The sequence below is a fragment of the Oncorhynchus mykiss genome, chromosome 5, assembly GCF_013265735.2.
Source record: "Oncorhynchus mykiss isolate Arlee chromosome 5, USDA_OmykA_1.1, whole genome shotgun sequence".
Lineage (NCBI taxonomy): Eukaryota > Metazoa > Chordata > Actinopteri > Salmoniformes > Salmonidae > Oncorhynchus > Oncorhynchus mykiss.
In genome coordinates this window covers 7,764,750-7,782,459 of record NC_048569.1, presented here as the reverse complement: position 1 = coordinate 7,782,459, position 17,710 = coordinate 7,764,750, and the positions used below count along the sequence as shown (strand labels likewise).

The window sequence follows — 17,710 nt, the reverse complement described above, 5'->3', positions numbered from 1 at the left end:
TGAAGCTTGGGTTTAGCCTAGCCACCAGGTGAAGCGATTAAAGGGCCCAGCTAGCCACCAGTCAAAGCAATTAAAAGGGCCCAGTTAGCCTAGCCAGTGTAGCCAGCCAAGCCACCAGACAAAGTGCTTAAAGGGCCCAGCTAGCCTAGCCACCAGACGAAGCGCTTAAAGTGCCCAGCTAGCCTAGCCTAGCCACCAGACGAAGCGCTTAAAGTGCCCAGCTAGCCTAGCCACTAGACGAAGCACTTAAAGTGCCCAGCTAGCCTAGCCTTGCCACCAGACGAAGCGCTTAAAGTGCCCAGCTAGCCTTGCCACCAGATCAAATCAAATTTAGCTTGTCACATGCGCCGAATATGGAGCGTTTACAGGGCCCAGCTAGCCTAGCCTAGCCACAACTAACATGGGGTGAACAGCTGCAGCGATTGTTATCAATCCAATAGCATAAACAGTGAGACAGACCTGCCCAGCAGCTCCGAATTTGTTTACATAAGACAACACTTTGCTCATTGTTTTACTACAGAAATACTGCACCAAACACCTTTTTAGATGTAAAATTGATCAACTAAAACATCCTCAGCAAAAACATCAATAAATTACAGATTATTATTTTATCTTAGATTAATTCTGGGGATTTTAAGAAGCGAAATCGGCTCATGGGGTACAAACATTAACCAAATGCTGACTCAGTCAGGAAACACACTTCCAAGACTGAAATCTCGTATTTCTAATGAGCAACAGAAAAACAGACATGGCAATCAGCGTGTTCTGTGGCTCTTTAAAGGGTCCAGCTAGTCTAGCCATCAGACGGAGCGCTTAAAGAGGCCCTATGGGGGAATCAGTGGATAAAGAGCAGGCTTTTTGGGCCCAGGCCCAATGGTAATATACAGGAGTGCATGTCTGTAAAGCAGAACCAGGGGGGCTCTGTGATTTAAGCTATAACACACACACACACACACACACACACACACATTTACCAACACACACACTTTAACACTTGTATACACAAACAAGGCCCCAGAAAGACACACACACAGCCTGAGTCTCTGGCCATCATCGAGTGCCAACTTCTCCCTGGCAGAGGCAGCCTCTCCAAACCCGATTAGCAATTAAAATGAATAGGAGCTCCTTAAAAAGCTCTCTCCGATAAATTAACACAACTAACTGATTAGAGTACAGTCCCTGGGCACAACACAGGAAAAAAATGCTTTAACTGGGGGAAAACTGCTCTAACTGGGGGAAAACTGCTCTAACTGGGGGAAAACTGCTTTAACTGGGGGCGCCGGAGGAGATGGCAGCCGTTTTACGGGCTCTTAACCAATTGTGCTAATGTGTGTTTTTTTTCGCGTTATTTATCAATTATTTTGTGCGATAATGTTTCTGCCATCATCTCTTATGACATAAAATAGCTTCTGGATAGCAGGACAGCGATTACTCGCCCCGTACTGGAAAAATAATTTTTTTCTTTAACGAGTCGGACACCCGACAAGGCCCTCATCCTCGTCATTCGCAGGAGATGGAGATATCAGGGAAGTAGTTCGGGGTGCCTTGTAAGGATCCGACAGTGAGTTGGTAACCTGACTCTACCATCAGTCCTATTAGCCAACGTACAATCATTGGATAACAAAATAGACGAACTACAATCACGAATATCCTACCATCGGGACATTAAAAACAAATATCTTATGTTTCTCCAAGTCTTGGCTGAAAGACAACATGGATAACATACAGCTGGCGGGGTTTACGCTGCATCAGCAAGATAGAACAGCTGCCTCCGGTAAGACGAGGGGTGGCGGTCTGTGTATATTTGTAAACAACAGCTGGTGCACAAAATCTAATATTAAGGAAGTCTCAAGGTTTTGCTCGCCTGAGGTAGAGTATTTCATGATAAGACCACACTGTACACCACACTATTTACCAAGAGAGCTTTCATCAATATTTTTCAAAGCTGTCTATTTACCACCACAAACCGATGCTGGCACTAAGACGGCGCTCCTAGTGGCCGGGGATTTTAATGCAGGGAAACTTAAATCCATTTTTTACCTCATTTCTACCAGCATGTTAAATGTGCAACCAGAAGAAGAAGAAAAACTCTGGACCACCTTTACTCCACACACAGAGACGAGTACAAAGCTCTCCCTCGCCCTCCATTTGGCAAATCTGACCGTAATTCTATCCTCTTGATTCCTGCTTACATGTAAAAATACAAGCAGGAAGCACCAGTGACTCGGTCTTTAAAAAAAGCAGTCAGATGAAGATGCTAAACTACAGGACTTTTTTGCTGTCACAGACTGGAATATGTTCCGGCATTCTTCCGATGGCATCGAGGAGTACACCACATCAGTCACTGGCTTCATCAATAAGTGCATTGAGGACGTCGTCCCCACAGTGACTGTATGTACATACCCCAACCAGAAGCCATGGATTACAGGCAAGGTGCGGGACTCTAACCCGGAAGCTTACAAGAAATCCCACTATGCCCTGCGACGAACAATCAAACAGGCAAAGCGTCAATACAGGGCTAAGATTGAATCATACTACACCGGCTCCGATGCTCGTCGGATGCGGCAGGGCTGGCAAACGATTACAGACAACAAAAGGAAGCACAACTGCGAGCAGCCCAGTGTCACAAGCCTTCCAGACGAGCTAAACTACTTATATGCTCGCTTCGAGGTAAGCAACACTGAAGCATGCATGAGAGCATCAGCTGTTCCGGACGACTGTGTGATCACGCTCTAGCCGATGTAAGACCTTAAGACAGGGGATCCATTGTATTTACTATGGATCCCCATTAGCTGCTGCCAAAGCAGCAGCTACTCTTTCTGGGGTCCAGCGAAATTAGGGCAGTTTATACAATTTTTTCAAAATTACAGTACATTCACAGCACACTGTGTGCCCTCAGGCCCCAACTCCACCACTACCACATATCTACAGTACTAAATCCATGTGTATGTAGTATAGTGTGTGTGTGAGTATGTGTATGGGCCTGTTTGTGTTGCTTCACAGTCCCCACTGTTCCATAAGGTGTTTTTTAATCTGTTTTTTTGCGTCAGTTACTTGATGTGGAATAGAGTTCCAAGTAGTCATGGCTCTATATAGCACTGTGTGCCTCCCATAGTCTGTTCTGGACTTGGGGACTGTGAAGAGACCTCTTGTGGCATATGCATGGGTGTCCGAGCTGTGTGCCAGTAGTATAGACAGACAGCTCGGTGCATTGAACATGTCAATACCTCTCATAAATAAAAGTAGTGATGAAGTCAATCTCTCCTCCACTCTGAGCCAGGGGAGATTGACATGCATATTATTCATATTAGCTCTCTGTGTACATCCAAGGGCCAGCCGTGCTGCCTTGTTCTGAGACAATTGCAATTTTCCTAAGTCCTTTTTTGTGGCATCTGACCAAATGACTGAACAGTAGTCCAGGTGCGACTAAACTAGATAGAGTTGTTAAGAAGGTAGAAACTAGGGTCTGTAGGACCTGACTTGTTGATAGAGTTGTTAAGAAGGTAGAAACTAGGGTCTGTAGGACCTGCCTTGTTGATAGTGTTGTTAACAAGGCAGAGCATCGCGTTATTATATACAGACTTCTCCCTATCTTAGCTACTACTGTATCAATATGTTTTGACCATGACAGTTTACAATCCAGGGTTACTCCAAGCATAGTCATCTCAACTTCACCAACTCAATTTCCACATTATTTATTACAAGATTTAATTGAGGTTTAGGGTTTAGTGAATGTTTTATCCCAAATACAATGCTTTGAGTTTTAGAAATATTTAGGACCAACTTATTCCTTGCCACCCATTCTGAAACTAACTGCAGCTCTTTGTTAAGTGTTGCAGTCATTTCAGTCGCTGTAGTAGCTGATGTGTTTAGTGTTGAGTCATCCGCATGCATAGACACACTGGCTTTACTCAAAGTCAGTGGCATGTCGTTAGTAAAAATTGAAAAAAGGGGCCCAAACGGCTACCCTGGAGAATTCCTGATTCTAACTGGATTATATTTGAGAGGCTTCCATTAAAAAACACCCTCTGTGTTCTGTTAGACAAGTAACTCTTTATCCACAATATAGCAGGGGGTGTAAAGCCGTAACACATATGTTTTAGCAGGGGGTGTAAAGCCATAACACATATGTTTTAGCAGGGGGTGTAAAGCCATAACACATACAGTGCCTTGCGAAAGTATTCGGCCCCCTTGAACTTTGCGACCTTTTGCCACATTTCAGGCTTTAAACATAAAGATATAAAACTGTACTTTTTTGTGAAGAATCAACAACAAGTGGGACACAATCATGAAGTGGAACGACATTTATTGGATATTTCAAACTTTTTTAACATATCAAAAACTGAAAAATTGGGCGTGCAAAATTATTCAGCCCCTTTACTTTCAGTGCAGCAAACTCTCTCCAGAAGTTCAGTGAGGATCTCTGAATGATCCAATGTTGACCTAAATGACTAATGATGATAAATACAATCCACCTGTGTGTAATCAAGTCTCCGTATAAATGCACCTGCACTGTGATAGTCTCAGAGGTCCGTTAAAAGCGCAGAGAGCATCATGAAGAACAAGGAACACACCAAGCAGGTCCGAGATACTGTTGTGAAGAAGTTTAAAGCCGGATTTGGATACAAAAATATTTCCCAAGCTTTAAACATCCCAAGGAGCACTGTGCAAGCGATAATATTGAAATGGAAGGAGTATCAGACCACTGCAAATCTACCAAGACCTGGCCGTCCCTCTAAACTTTCAGCTCATACAAGGAGAAGACTGATCAGAGATGCAGCCAAGAGGCCCATGATCACTCTGGATGAACTGCAGAGATCTACAGCTGAGGTGGGAGACTCTGTCCATAGGACAACAATCAGTCGTATATTGCACAAATCTGGCCTTTATGGAAGAGTGGCAAGAAGAAAGCCATTTCTTAAAGATATCCATAAAATGTGTTGTTTAAAGTTTGCCACAAGCCACCTGGGAGACACACCAAACATGTGGAAGAAGGTGCTCTGGTTAGATGAAACCAAAATTGAACTTCAAAACGTTATGTTTGGCGTAAACGCAACACAGCTGAATACACCATCCCCACTGTCAAACATGGTGGTGGCAGCATCATGGTTTGGGCCTGCTTTTCTTCAGCAGGGACAGGGAAGATGGTTAAAATTGATGGGAAGATGGATGGAGCCAAATACAGGACCATTCTGGAAGAAAACCTGATGGAGTCTGCAAAAGACCTGAGACTGGGACGGAGATTTGTCTTCCAACAAGACAATGATCCAAAACATAAAGCAAAATCTACAATGGAATGGTTCAAAAATAAACATATCCAGGTGTTAGAATGGCCAAGTCAAAGTCCAGACCTGAATCCAATCGAGAATCTGTGGAAATAACTGAAAACTGCTGTTCACAAATGCTCTCCATCCAACCTCACTGAGCTCGAGCTGTTTTGCAAGGAGGAATGGGAAAACATTTCAGTCTCTCGATGTGCAAAACTGATAGAGACATACCCCAAGCGAATTACAGCTGGAATCGCAGCAAAAGGTGGCGCTACAAAGTATTAACTTAAGGGGGCTGAATAATTTTGCACGCCCAATTTTTCACTTTTTGATTTGTAAATTTTTTTTGAAATATCCAATAAATGTCGTTCCACTTCATGATTGTGTCCCACTTGTTGTTGATTCTTCACAAAAAAATACAGTTTTATATCTTTATGTTTGAAGCCTGAAATGTGGCAAAAGGTCGCAAAGTTCAAGGGGGCCGAATACTTTTGCAAGGCACTGTATGTTTTAGCATGGGGTGTAAAGCCATAACACATATGTTTTAGCATGGGGTGTAAAGCCATAACACATATGTTTTAGCAGGGGATGTAAAGCCGTAACACATATGTTTTAGCATGGGGTGTAAAGCCGTAACACATATGTTTTAGCAGGGGATGTAAAGCCGTAACACATATGTTTTAGCAGGGGGTGTAAAGCCATAACACATATGTTTTAGCAGGGGGTGTAAAGCCATAACACCTATGTTTTAGCAGGGGGTGTAAAGCCGTAACACATATGTTTTAGCAGGGGGTGTAAAGCCATAACACATATGTTTTAGCAGGGGGTGTAAAGCCATAACACATATGTTTTAGCAGGGGATGTAAAGCCATAACACCTATGTTTTAGCAGGGGGTGTAAAGCCGTAACACATATGTTTTAGCAGGGGGTGTAAAGCCATAACACATATGTTTTAGCAGGGGGTGTAAAGCCGTAACACATATGTTTTTACAGCAACAGACTATGATCGATAATGTCAAAAGCTGCACTGAAGTCTAAACAAGACAATCATTTCATCATCAATTTCTCTCAGCCAATCATCAGTCATTTGTGTAAGTGCTGTGCTTGTGTGATGTGCTTGTCACAAGGCCGCGGGGCCAGACGGATTACCAGGACGTGAACTCCGAGCACGCGGTGACCAACTGGCAAGTGTCTTCACTGACAATTTCAACCTGTCCCTGACCTGACTCTGTAATACCAACAAAGTCCCTGTGCCTAGAACACTAAGGTAACCTGCCTAAATGACTACAGACCCGTAGCACTAACGTCTGTAGCCAAGAAGTGCTTTGAAAGACTGGTCATGGCTCACATCAACACCATTATCCCAGAAAGCCTAGACCCACTCCAATTTGCATTGCGCCCAAACAGATCCACAGATGATGCAATCTCTATTGCACTCCACACTGCCCTTTCCCACCTGAACAAAAGGAACACCAACGTGAGAATGCTGTTCATTGACTACAGCTTAGCGTTCAACACCACAGTGCCTTCAAAGCTCATCACAAAGGTAAGGACACTGGGACTAAACCCCTCCCTCTGCAACTGGATCCTAGACTTCCTGACGGGTCGCCCCCAGGTGGTAAGGTTAGGTAACAACATCACCAACAAACTATGATGGTCCGAACACACCAAGACAGCCGTGAAGAGGGCACGGCAAAGCCTATTCCCCCTCAAAAGTTTGCTGCAAGTCCCCATATCCTCAAAACGTTCAACAGCTGCACCATCGAGAGCATCCTGACTGGTTGCATCACTGCCTGGTATGGCAACTGCTCGGCTTCCGACCACAAGGCACTAGAGAGGGTAGTGCGTACACCCAGTACATCACTGGGGCCAAGCTTCCTGCTAATCAGGACCTCTATACCTATAAGGCATTACATGGGTTTGCTCCTACCAATCTCTCCGATTTGGTCCTGCCGTACATACCGACAAGTACGCTACAGTCACAAGACGTTGGCCTCCTTACTGTCTCTTGAATTTCTAAGCAAACTGCTGGAGGCAGGGTTTTCTCCTATAGAGCTACATTTTTATGGAATAGTCTGCCAATCAATGTGAGAGACGCATACTTGGTCTAGACCTTTGGGGGGGGGGGGGGGGGGGGGGTAAACTGTTCCAACTGGGGGGTAAACTGTTCCAACTGGGGGTAAACTGTTCCAACTGGGGGGGTAAACTGTTCCAACTGGTGGTAAACTGCTCCAACTGGGGGGTAAGCTGCTCCAACTGGGGGGTAAACTGCTCCAACTGGAAGGTAAACTGCTCCAACTGGGGGTAAACTGTTCCAACTGGGGGGTAAACAGCTCCAACTCGGGGGTAAACTGCTCCAACTGGGGGTAAACTGTTCCAACTGGGGGGTAAACGGGGGGGGGGGGGGGGGGGGGTTAAACTGCTCCAACTGGGGGGTAAACTGCTCCAACTGGGGGGTAAACTCCTCCAACTGGGGGGTAAACTCCTCCAACTGGGGGGTAAACTGCTCCAACTGGGGGGTAAACTGCTCCAACTGGGGGGTAAACTGCTCCAACTGCTCCAACTGGGGGGTAAACTGCTCCAACTGGGGGGTAAACTGCTCCAACTGGGGGGGTAAACTGTTCCAACTGGTGGTAAACTGCTCCAACTGGGGGGTAAGCTGCTCCAACTGGGGGGTAAACTGATCCAACTGGGGGGTAAACTGCTCCAACTGCTCCAACTGGGGGGTAAACTGCTCCAACTGGGGGGTAAACTGCTCCAACTGGGGGGTAAACTGCTCCAACTGGGGGGTAAACTGCTCCAACTGAGGGTAAACTGAACGCTCCAACTGGTGGTAAACTGCTCCAAGGGGGGTAAACTGCTCCAAGGGGGGTAAAACTGGGGGTAAACTGTTCTAACTGAGGTTAAGGAAAACAACAAAAAACAAGATCGTTGATGGAACAATCAGAGAAAGTTGAGCGTAGATCTGAAGATGCCTATTGACATCAGTATTGTTGAGAATGAGGAGGCTAGAGCTAATCTTAAACTTCATTTCAAAAACATCCATTCAAAGTTTATAGAAGCTTTCAAAGGCAAGTTCGATGCTCTCCTCTTTAACCGTCCATGACATGAACAGTATGGTAAGGGCTGACCCAAATTCTCCACAAACCAAAGCAAATCACTCCTTCCACATAAAATCACTCCTTCCACAGCCTTTAATAAATACCTGAAATTGATTCCAAAGAACCGAGAGAGACGTTTTCCATGTACTTGACAGAGGAAAAGATGACCACATGTCGGGCTGAGGTTGTGTCACTTCAGCTGGCTTAATACTCACACAGAGATGAACATCTCCTAGAACCACTCTCACAGAGAGATTAACATCTCCTAGACCCAGTCTCACACAGAGATTAACATCTCCTAGACCCAGTCTCACACAGAGATCAACATCTCCTAGACCCACTCTCACACAGAGATTAACATCTCCTAGAACCACTCTCACAGAGAGATTAACATCTCCTAGACCCACTCTCACAGAGAGATTAACATCTCCTAGACCCACTCTCACACAGAGATTAACATCTCCTAGAACCACTCTCACACAGAGATTAACATCTCCTAGAACCACTCTCACAGAGAGATTAACATCTCCTAGACCCACTCTCACACAGAGATTAACATCTCCTAGACCCACTCTCACACAGAGATCAACATCTCCTAGACCCACTCTCACAGAGAGATCAACATCTCCTAGACCCACTCTCACACAGAGATCAACATCTCCTAGACCCACTCTCACAGAGAGATTAACATCTCCTAGACCCACTCTCACAGAGAGATTAACATCTCCTAGACCCACTCTCACACAGAGATCAACATCTCCTAGACCCACTCTCACAGAGAGATCAACATCTCCTAGACCCACTCTCACACAGAGATCAACATCTCCTAGACCCACTCTCACAGAGAGATTAACATCTCCTAGACCCACTCTCACAGAGAGATTAACATCTCCTAGACCCACTCTCACACAGAGATTAACATATTTTATTTACACAAGAGATTAAAACACAACAACGCATCTACACATTATGTCAAAGCATATCACCTGACAATTCAGAAACAAAATCTACCTTGATAAGTAAAGCCTGATATAACCATGCCATACTTAATGACTAAACAAAGTGTTCCTCGGGAGGAGGGAGAGAAACAGGGGACTGGTTTCCTCCAGACAGGGTAAAAGGGGGACTGGTTTCCTCCAGACAGGGTAAAAAGGGGGACTGGTTTCCTCCAGACAGGGTAAAAAGGGGGACTGGTTTCCTCCAGACAGGGTAAAAAGGGGGACTGGTTTCCTCCAGACAGGGTAAAAGGGGGACTGGTTTCCTCCAGACAGGGTAAAAAGGGGGACTGGTTTCCAGACAGGGTAAAAAGGGGGACTGGTTTCCTCCAGACAGGGTAAAAAGGGGGACTGGTTTCCTCCAGACAGGGTAAAAAGGGGGACTGGTTTCCAGACAGGGTAAAAAGGGGGACTGGTTTCCAGACAGGGTAAAAAGGGGGACTGGTTTCCAGACAGGGTAAAAAGGGGGACTGGTTTCCAGACAGGGTCCTGTGCCAAAAAGGAAACCGAGTCAGAGTTGAAAAATGTAGAGCGTAATACAACGTACAACACGAGCTTACAGCTTGACATCTGGATTTGAATCATTGCGATTGCTGTGATGAATATTCGGGAAAATAAAGAGTGGTGGGAGAGGAGGAGGAGGAGGAGGAGACTTGGTGATGGGGAGGTGGTTGTTTCCTTTCCTGGATTTGCGACTGACGAAATTACACATTTCTCATTGGGTAATAGGAGGGTTATTTTTTCATGTATTTTTTTTTTGATTGGCTTTCACTTTTTCATTTTGGCAAGGCTTTCAGAATTCTTAGGCCTTTACACTTTTCCTCTGCTGAAAAACAGAGCCGAAGAGGAGAAGAAGAAAAAAAAAGAAAGAAAGGTATGTGAAAGTGAAAAGCTTTTGAAATTGAAAACGGCCTATAATTATAATAAGCTGGAGGAAATGCATAATCAGAATCTGATTGCTCGTTTTAATCAGACTCTCATTAAGGACTGGTTATCGGACGGACAAAGCCTTTGTATTTGGACGCTGCTTACAAATTGCTTGACAAATGGTCTTATGAGAAACAAATACATATTGGATAAATAATATGTCCATCCGGGGTAACAGCATTTCATCATCACCATGTGTGTGGCTCTTGGTTATGGGGCATCGTCACCATGTGTGTGGCTCTTGGTTATGGGGCATCGTCACCATGTGTGTGGCTCTTGGTTATGGGGCATCGTCACCGTGTGTGTGGCTCTTGGTTATGGGGCATCGTCACCATGTGTGTGGCTCTTGGTTATGGGGCATCGTCACCATGTGTGTGGCTCTTGGTTATGGGGCATCGTCACCGTGTGTGTGGCTCTTGGTTATGGGGCATCGTCACCGTGTGTGTGGCTCTTGGTTATGGGGCATCGTCACCGTGTGTGTGGCTCTTGGTTATGGGGCATCGTCACCATGTGTGTGGCTCTTGGTTATGGGGCATCGTCACCGTGTGTGTGGCTCTTGGTTATGGGGCATCGTCACCGTGTGTGTGGCTCTTGGTTATGGGGCATCGTCACCATGTGTGTGGCTCTTGGTTATGGGGCATCGTCACCATGTGTGTGGCTCTTGGTTATGGGGCATCGTCACCATGTGTGTGGCTCTTGGTTATGGGGCATCGTCACCATGTGTGTGGCTCTTGGTTATGGGGCATCGTCACCGTGTGTGTGGCTCTTGGTTATGGGGCATCGTCACCATGTGTGTGGCTCTTGGTTATGGGGCATCGTCACCATGTGTGTGGCTCTTGGTTATGGGGCATCGTCACCATGTGTGTGGCTCTTGGTTATGGGGCATCGTCACCATGTGTGTGGCTCTTGGTTATGGGGCATCGTCACCATGTGTGTGGCTCTTGGTTATGGGGCATCGTCACCATGTGTGTGGCTCTTGGTTATGGGGCATCGTCACCGTGTGTGTGGCTCTTGGTTATGGGGCATCGTCACCATGTGTGTGGCTCTGGTTATGGGGCATCGTCACCGTGTGTGTGGCTCTTGGTTATGGGGCATCGTCACCATGTGTGTGGCTCTTGGTTATGGGGCATCGTCACCATGTGTGTGGCTCTTGGTTATGGGGCATCGTCACCATGTGTGTGGCTCTTGGTTATGGGGCATCGTCACCATGTGTGTGGCTCTTGGTTTTGGGGCATCGTCACCATGTGTGTGGCTCTTGGTTATGGGGCATCGTCACCATGTGTGTGGCTCTTGGTTATGGGGCATCGTCACCATGTGTGTGGCTCTTGGTTATGGGGCATCGTCACCATGTGTGTGGCTCTTGGTTATGGGGCATCGTCACCATGTGTGTGGCTCTTGGTTATGGGGCATCGTCACCATGTGTGTGGCTCTTGGTTATGGGGCATCGTCACCATGTGTGTGGCTCTTGGTTATGGGGCATAATAACTGTGTGTGTGCGTGTGCGTCCAAATGTTTTTGTGTGCACAATCAATCAGTGAAGGTTTGACAGGTGGAATCTACAGATCAACTGTATTACAAAGCCTGGCTAAAATCTCATATTGTTCTGTTTTTTTGTGTTTAACAGCTAATATGGAGGCCACATGTTCCCTTATAACGTTCCCTTGGCCAGCAGTTTGCTTTGCTCCAAGAAAAGCACCATGTGAATTGCATGCTGTTTGAGTGGAAATAGACCCTAAAAGGATTGCCTTGTACAGTTTTCCTTCTTCCCCCGTAACAATCTTAACTCAGTCTCAAGATAAAAAAAGTAGGTGTTGAAATCTATGGATGTCAAATCTAGGGATGGAAACAGTTGAATATTTTTTTTAATATATTTTTTAAATTGACATTCACGTCATCAGTAGCCGGGGAGTAGTTGTTGTTTGGGGTTAACTGCCTTGCTCAAGGGCACAACGGCACACATTCTACTTTGTCGGCTTGGGGATTCGAACCCGCGATCTTTCAGTTACTGGCCCAACTCTCTTAACCGCTAGGCTACACGCCCTGAACCCAGAACCCTAGCGTTGCTAGCGCTATGCTCTCCCAACTGAGCCAAAGGAAGGACTACGTTACGGTTGCTTTATAAGGGCTTACATTCGTACAAAGAGGGACTGCTTGGCGGCCAGGCCGGGGGACGAGTACTTCTCGACCAGGGCCAGAGTGCTGAAACCAAACTTGTGGATGGGCTCATTGGAGTCCAAAGGGGGGAAGTCTGTGTCCACCTCCCCGTCATCCTCTGCTATGTGGAGGCAGTATGCATTCACGTTCTCACTGGAGGAGAGAGAGAGAGAAAAAACAGGGGGGGGGGGGGAGAGGCAGAGGGTTGAGAGAGAAAGAGGGAGGATAGGAAAGAAAGAGAAACAGAGAAATATAGAGACAGAAAAGAGAACGGAAAGCAGGATATGAGAGGGAGGTAGGAGGGACAGAAACAGGGAGGATGAGAGGGAGGTAGGAGGGACAGAAACAGGGAGGATGAGAGGGAGGGAGGTAGGAGGGACAGAAACAGAGAGGATGAGAGGGAGGTAGGAGGATGAGAGGGAGGTAGGAGGGACAGAAACAGAGAGGATGAGAGGGAGGTAGGAGGGACAGAAACAGGGAGGAAGAGAGAAAAAGGGAGTGACAATATTTAATATTTGTTACATCAGTGAATAAAGAATAGATCTGCTAGCAAAGTGACCGTGAAGCCAAACTCTGTTAAAGTGAAATGGAGTTCAGTGCATGCATTTGTGTATGTACTTTTGTGTGTGTGTGTGTGTGTGTGCACACACTTTAAAACAGTCCACGCAATCCTGTCAGCAACACTTGTGTCCATAACCTCTCTCTCTGCTAGCATCTCAGTGCTAGAGGCGTCCCTCGAGACCCTGGTTCGAACCCAGGCTGTATCACAACTGGCCGTGATTGGGAGTACCACAGGGCGGTGCACAATTGGCCCAGCGGCATCCAGGTTTGGCCGGTGTAGGGTGTCATTGTAAATATGAATTTGTTCTTAACTGACTTGCCTAGTTAAATAAACGTTAAATAAAGATTTTTTTTTTTTAGAAAAAACAAAAACAATTGAATACCCACCCCCTAAGTCCCCTCTCCACCCCCTAGTCCCCTCTCTCCACCCCACCCCCTAGTCTCCTCTCTCCGTCCCACTCCACCCCCTAGTCCCCTCTTTCCGCCCCCTAAAGAGTACCCTATCTTTCCGCCCCCACCCCCTAGTCCCCTCTCTCCAATCCCACTCCACTCCCTAGTCCCCTCTCTCCAACCCCACTCCACTCCCTAGTCCCCTCTCTCCAACCCCACTCCACCCCCTAGTCCCCTCTCCACCCCCAATCCACCCCCTAGTCCCTCTCTCCATCCCCACCCCCTAGTCCCCTCTCTCCACCCCAACTCCACCCCCTAGTCCCTCTCTCCATCCCCACCCCCTAGTCCCCTCTCTCCACCCCAACTCCACCCCCTAGTCCCCTCTTTCCCCCCCTAAAGAGCACCCTCTCTTTCCGCCCCCACCCCCTAGTTCCCTCTTTCCGCCCCACCCCACCCCCATAAAGAGTACCCTCTCTTTCCGCCCCCACCCCCTTGTCCCCTGTCTCCGCCCCCACCCCCTTGTCCCCTGTCTCCGCCCCCACCCCCTAAAGAGTATCCCTCTTTCCCACCCCACCCCCTAAAGAGTACCCTCTCTTTCCACCCCCACCCCCTAGTCCCCTATCTCCACCCCCCACCCCTAGTCCACTCTCATTCCACCCCCACCCCCTAAAGAGTACCCTCTCTCCGCACCCACCCCCTAAAGAGTCCCCACACTCTGCCCTACCCCCTAAAGAGTCCCCACACTCTGCCCTACCCCAACCCCCTGAAGCACCGTCTTGGCATCCATTCACGGTTTCCATGAAAACCTTACAGAGGGGCTACGACCGTCCCCAGCTTTGGAAAGTAACAATGACAGACACTGAACAAAACAAACAGCGACACGATTTACACCGTCGGGGCAATTAAAAGAGAGGGTAATTAAAATGGAGACAACAGAGAGGGGCTTGTTCTAGTGGGGTGTATAGAATGGAACAACTTGGGGGTCTGGGAACGCAGAGAGCTCTGTGTGTATCCTTCCAAAAGCCTTTCTTTCCATCACTTCAGAATTCGATTCACCAAGTACATTTACACAAACTCAGAATGTTACCTGGTGATATGGTGCTGTTAGGGAGAGACAACAAACTCAGAATGTTACCTGGTGATATGGTGCTGCTAGTGATAGACAACATACTCAGAATGTTACCTGGTGATATGGTGCTGCTAGACAACATAGTCAGAATGTTACCTGGTGATATGGTGCTGCTAGACAACATACTCAGTGTTACCTGGTGATATGGTGCTGCTAGACAACATACTCAGAATGTTACCTGGTGATATGGTGCTGTTAGACAACATACTCAGAATGTTACCTGGTGATATGGTGCTGATAGTGATAGACAACATACTCAGAATGTTACCTGGTGATATGGTGCTGCTAGACAACATAGTCAGAATGTTACCTGGTGATATGGTGCTGCTAGTGATAGACAACATACTCAGAATGTTACCTGGTGATATGGTGCTGCTAGACAACATACTCAGAATGTTACCTGGTGATATGGTGCTGCTAGACAACATACTCAGAATGTTTTCTGGCGATATGGTGCTGTTAGACAACATACTCAGAATGTTACCTGGTGATATGGTGCTGCTAGTGATAGACAACATACTCAGATTGTTACCTGGTGATATGGTGCTGTTAGTGATAAGACAACATACTCATAATGTTACCTGGTGATATGGTGCTGCTAGTGATAGACAACATACTCAGAATGTTACCTGGTGATATGGTGCTGCTAGTGATAGACAACATACTCAGAATGTTACCTGGTGATATGGTGCTGTTAGACAACATACTCAGAGTGTTACCTGGTGATATGGTGCTGCTAGACAACATAATCAGAATGTTACCTGGTGATATGGTGCTGTTAGACAACATACTCAGAATGTTACCTGGTGATATGGTGCTGCTAGTGATAGACAACATGCTCAGAATGTTACCTGGTGATATGGTGCTGTTAGACAATATACTCAGAATGTTACCTGGTGATATGGTGCTGCTAGTGATAGACAACATACTCAGAATGTTACCTGGTGATATGGTGCTGCTAGTGATAACATACTCAGAATGTTACCTGGTGATATGGTGCTGCTAGTGATAGACAACATACTCAGAATGTTACCTGGTGATATGGTGCTGCTAGTGATAGACAATAAACTCAGAATGTTACCTGGTGATATGGTGCTGCTAGTGATAGACAATATACTCAGAATGTTACCTGGTGATATGGTGCTGCTAGTGACAGACAACATAATCAGAATGTTACCTGGTGATATGGTGCTGCTAGTGATAACATACTCAGAATGTTACCTGGTGATATGGTGCTGCTAGTGATAGACAACATAATCAGAATGTTACCTGGTGATATGGTGCTGCTAGTGACAGACAACATAATCAGAATGTTACCTGGTGATATGGTGCTGCTAGTGATAACATACTCATTCCAAAACACTATATATCCATTTTCATAAATGTTGATCAATTAGCTTTTATTGTGTAATTAAGGAAATTATGAAAGAGATTTGGTGTGTTTTTTCACTATCTAATCATGGAATGGGGTTGTTCACTATCTAATCATGGGGTTGTTTACTATCTAATCATGGGGTTGTTTACTATCTAATCATGGAATGGGGTTGTTCACTATCTAATCATGGGGTTGTTTACTATCTAATCATGGGGTTGTTTACTATCTAATCATGGGGTTGTTTACTATCTAATCATGGGGTTGTTTACTATCTAATCATGGGGTTGTTCACTATCTAATCATGGGGTTGTTTACTATCTAATCATGGGGTTGTTTACTATCTAATCATGGGGTTGTTTACTATCTAATCATGGGGTTGTTTACTATCTAATCATGGGGTCGTTCACTATCTAATCATGGGGTTGTTTACTATCTAATCATGGAATGGGGTTGTTCACTATCTAATCATGGGGTTGTTTACTATCTAATCATGGGGTTGTTTACTATCTAATCATGGGGTTGTTTACTATCTAATCATGGGGTTGTTTACTATCTAATCATGGGGTTGTTCACTATCTAATCATGGGGTTGTTCACTATCTAATCATGGGGTTGTTCACTATCTAATCATGGGGTTGTTCACTATCTAATCATGGGGTTGTTTACTATCTAATCATGGGGTTGTTTACTATCTAATCATGGGGTTGTTTACTATCTAATCATGGGGTTGTTTACTATCTAATCATGGGGTTGTTCACTATCTAATCATGGGGTTGTTTACTATCTAATCATGGGGTTGTTCACTATCTAATCATGGCATGGGGTTGTTCACTATCTAATCATGGCATGGGGTTGTTCAATGACAGACATGTATTTGTTTAAAATCTATCACTTGATGGGTTTTATTTCAGAGACAAATAATTATGTATTTTCGCAATATATCCACCTCACTCTCAGAAAACTAAGTGTACTGCTAGGTTTCACACAGTCAACTGGAACAAATAACTACATATTTAATAGAGAACTGTACAAATTATACATTTATGATATCAATATTAAAACAATGTTTAAAGAACAATAATTCAATATAGTAATATGAGATCTGTATGTAAAACATTTACATTTGACATTTTTGTCATTTAGCAGGTGCTCATCCTGTCAGTCAGTCTGGTGGTGCTGGTCCTACCTGTCAGTCAGTCTGGTGGTGCTGGTCCTACCTGTCAGTCAGTCTGGTGGTGCTGGTCCTACCTGTCAGTCAGTCTGGTGGTGCTGGTCCTACCTGTCAGTCAGTCTGGTGGTGCTGGTCATAACAGTAAAATACATCCTGTCAGTCAGTCTGGTGGTGCTGGCCCTAACAGTAAAGATATCCTGTCAGTCAGTCTGGTGGTGCTGGCCCTAACAGTAAAGATATCCTGTCAGTCAGTCTGGTGGTGCTGGTCCTACCTGTCAGTCAGTCTGGTGGTGCTGGCCCTAACAGTAAAGATATCCTGTCAGTCAGTCTGGTGGTGCTGGCCCTAACAGTAAAGATATCCTGTCAGTCAGTCTGGTGGTGCTGGTCCTACCTGTCAGTCAGTCTGGTGGTGCTGGCCCTAACAGTAAAGATATCCTGTCAGTCAGTCTGGTGGTGCTGGTCCTACCTGTCAGTCAGTCTGGTGGTGCTGGCCCTAACAGTAAAGACATCCTGTCAGCCAGTCTGGTGGTGCTGGTCCTAACAGTAAAGACATCCTGTCAGCCAGTCTGGTGGTGCTGGTCCTAACAGTAAAGACATCCTGTCAGCCAGTCTGTCACCCAGACAGACAGAGACAGAGAGAC

At 45.8% G+C, this 17,710-nt stretch overlaps 1 protein-coding gene across 2 annotated transcripts in view; it reads right to left on the bottom strand.

The window, feature by feature from the left end:
* Positions 1–17,710, bottom strand: part of mapkap1 (MAPK associated protein 1) — a 126,319-nt gene that overhangs the window by 86,106 nt on the left and 22,503 nt on the right. For both annotated transcript variants that reach the window (XM_036976695.1, XM_036976696.1), the window contains exon 5: positions 12,421–12,597. In XM_036976695.1, the coding sequence (XP_036832590.1) occupies positions 12,421–12,597 (177 nt within the window). The remainder of the gene's footprint in view (positions 1–12,420; positions 12,598–17,710) is intronic.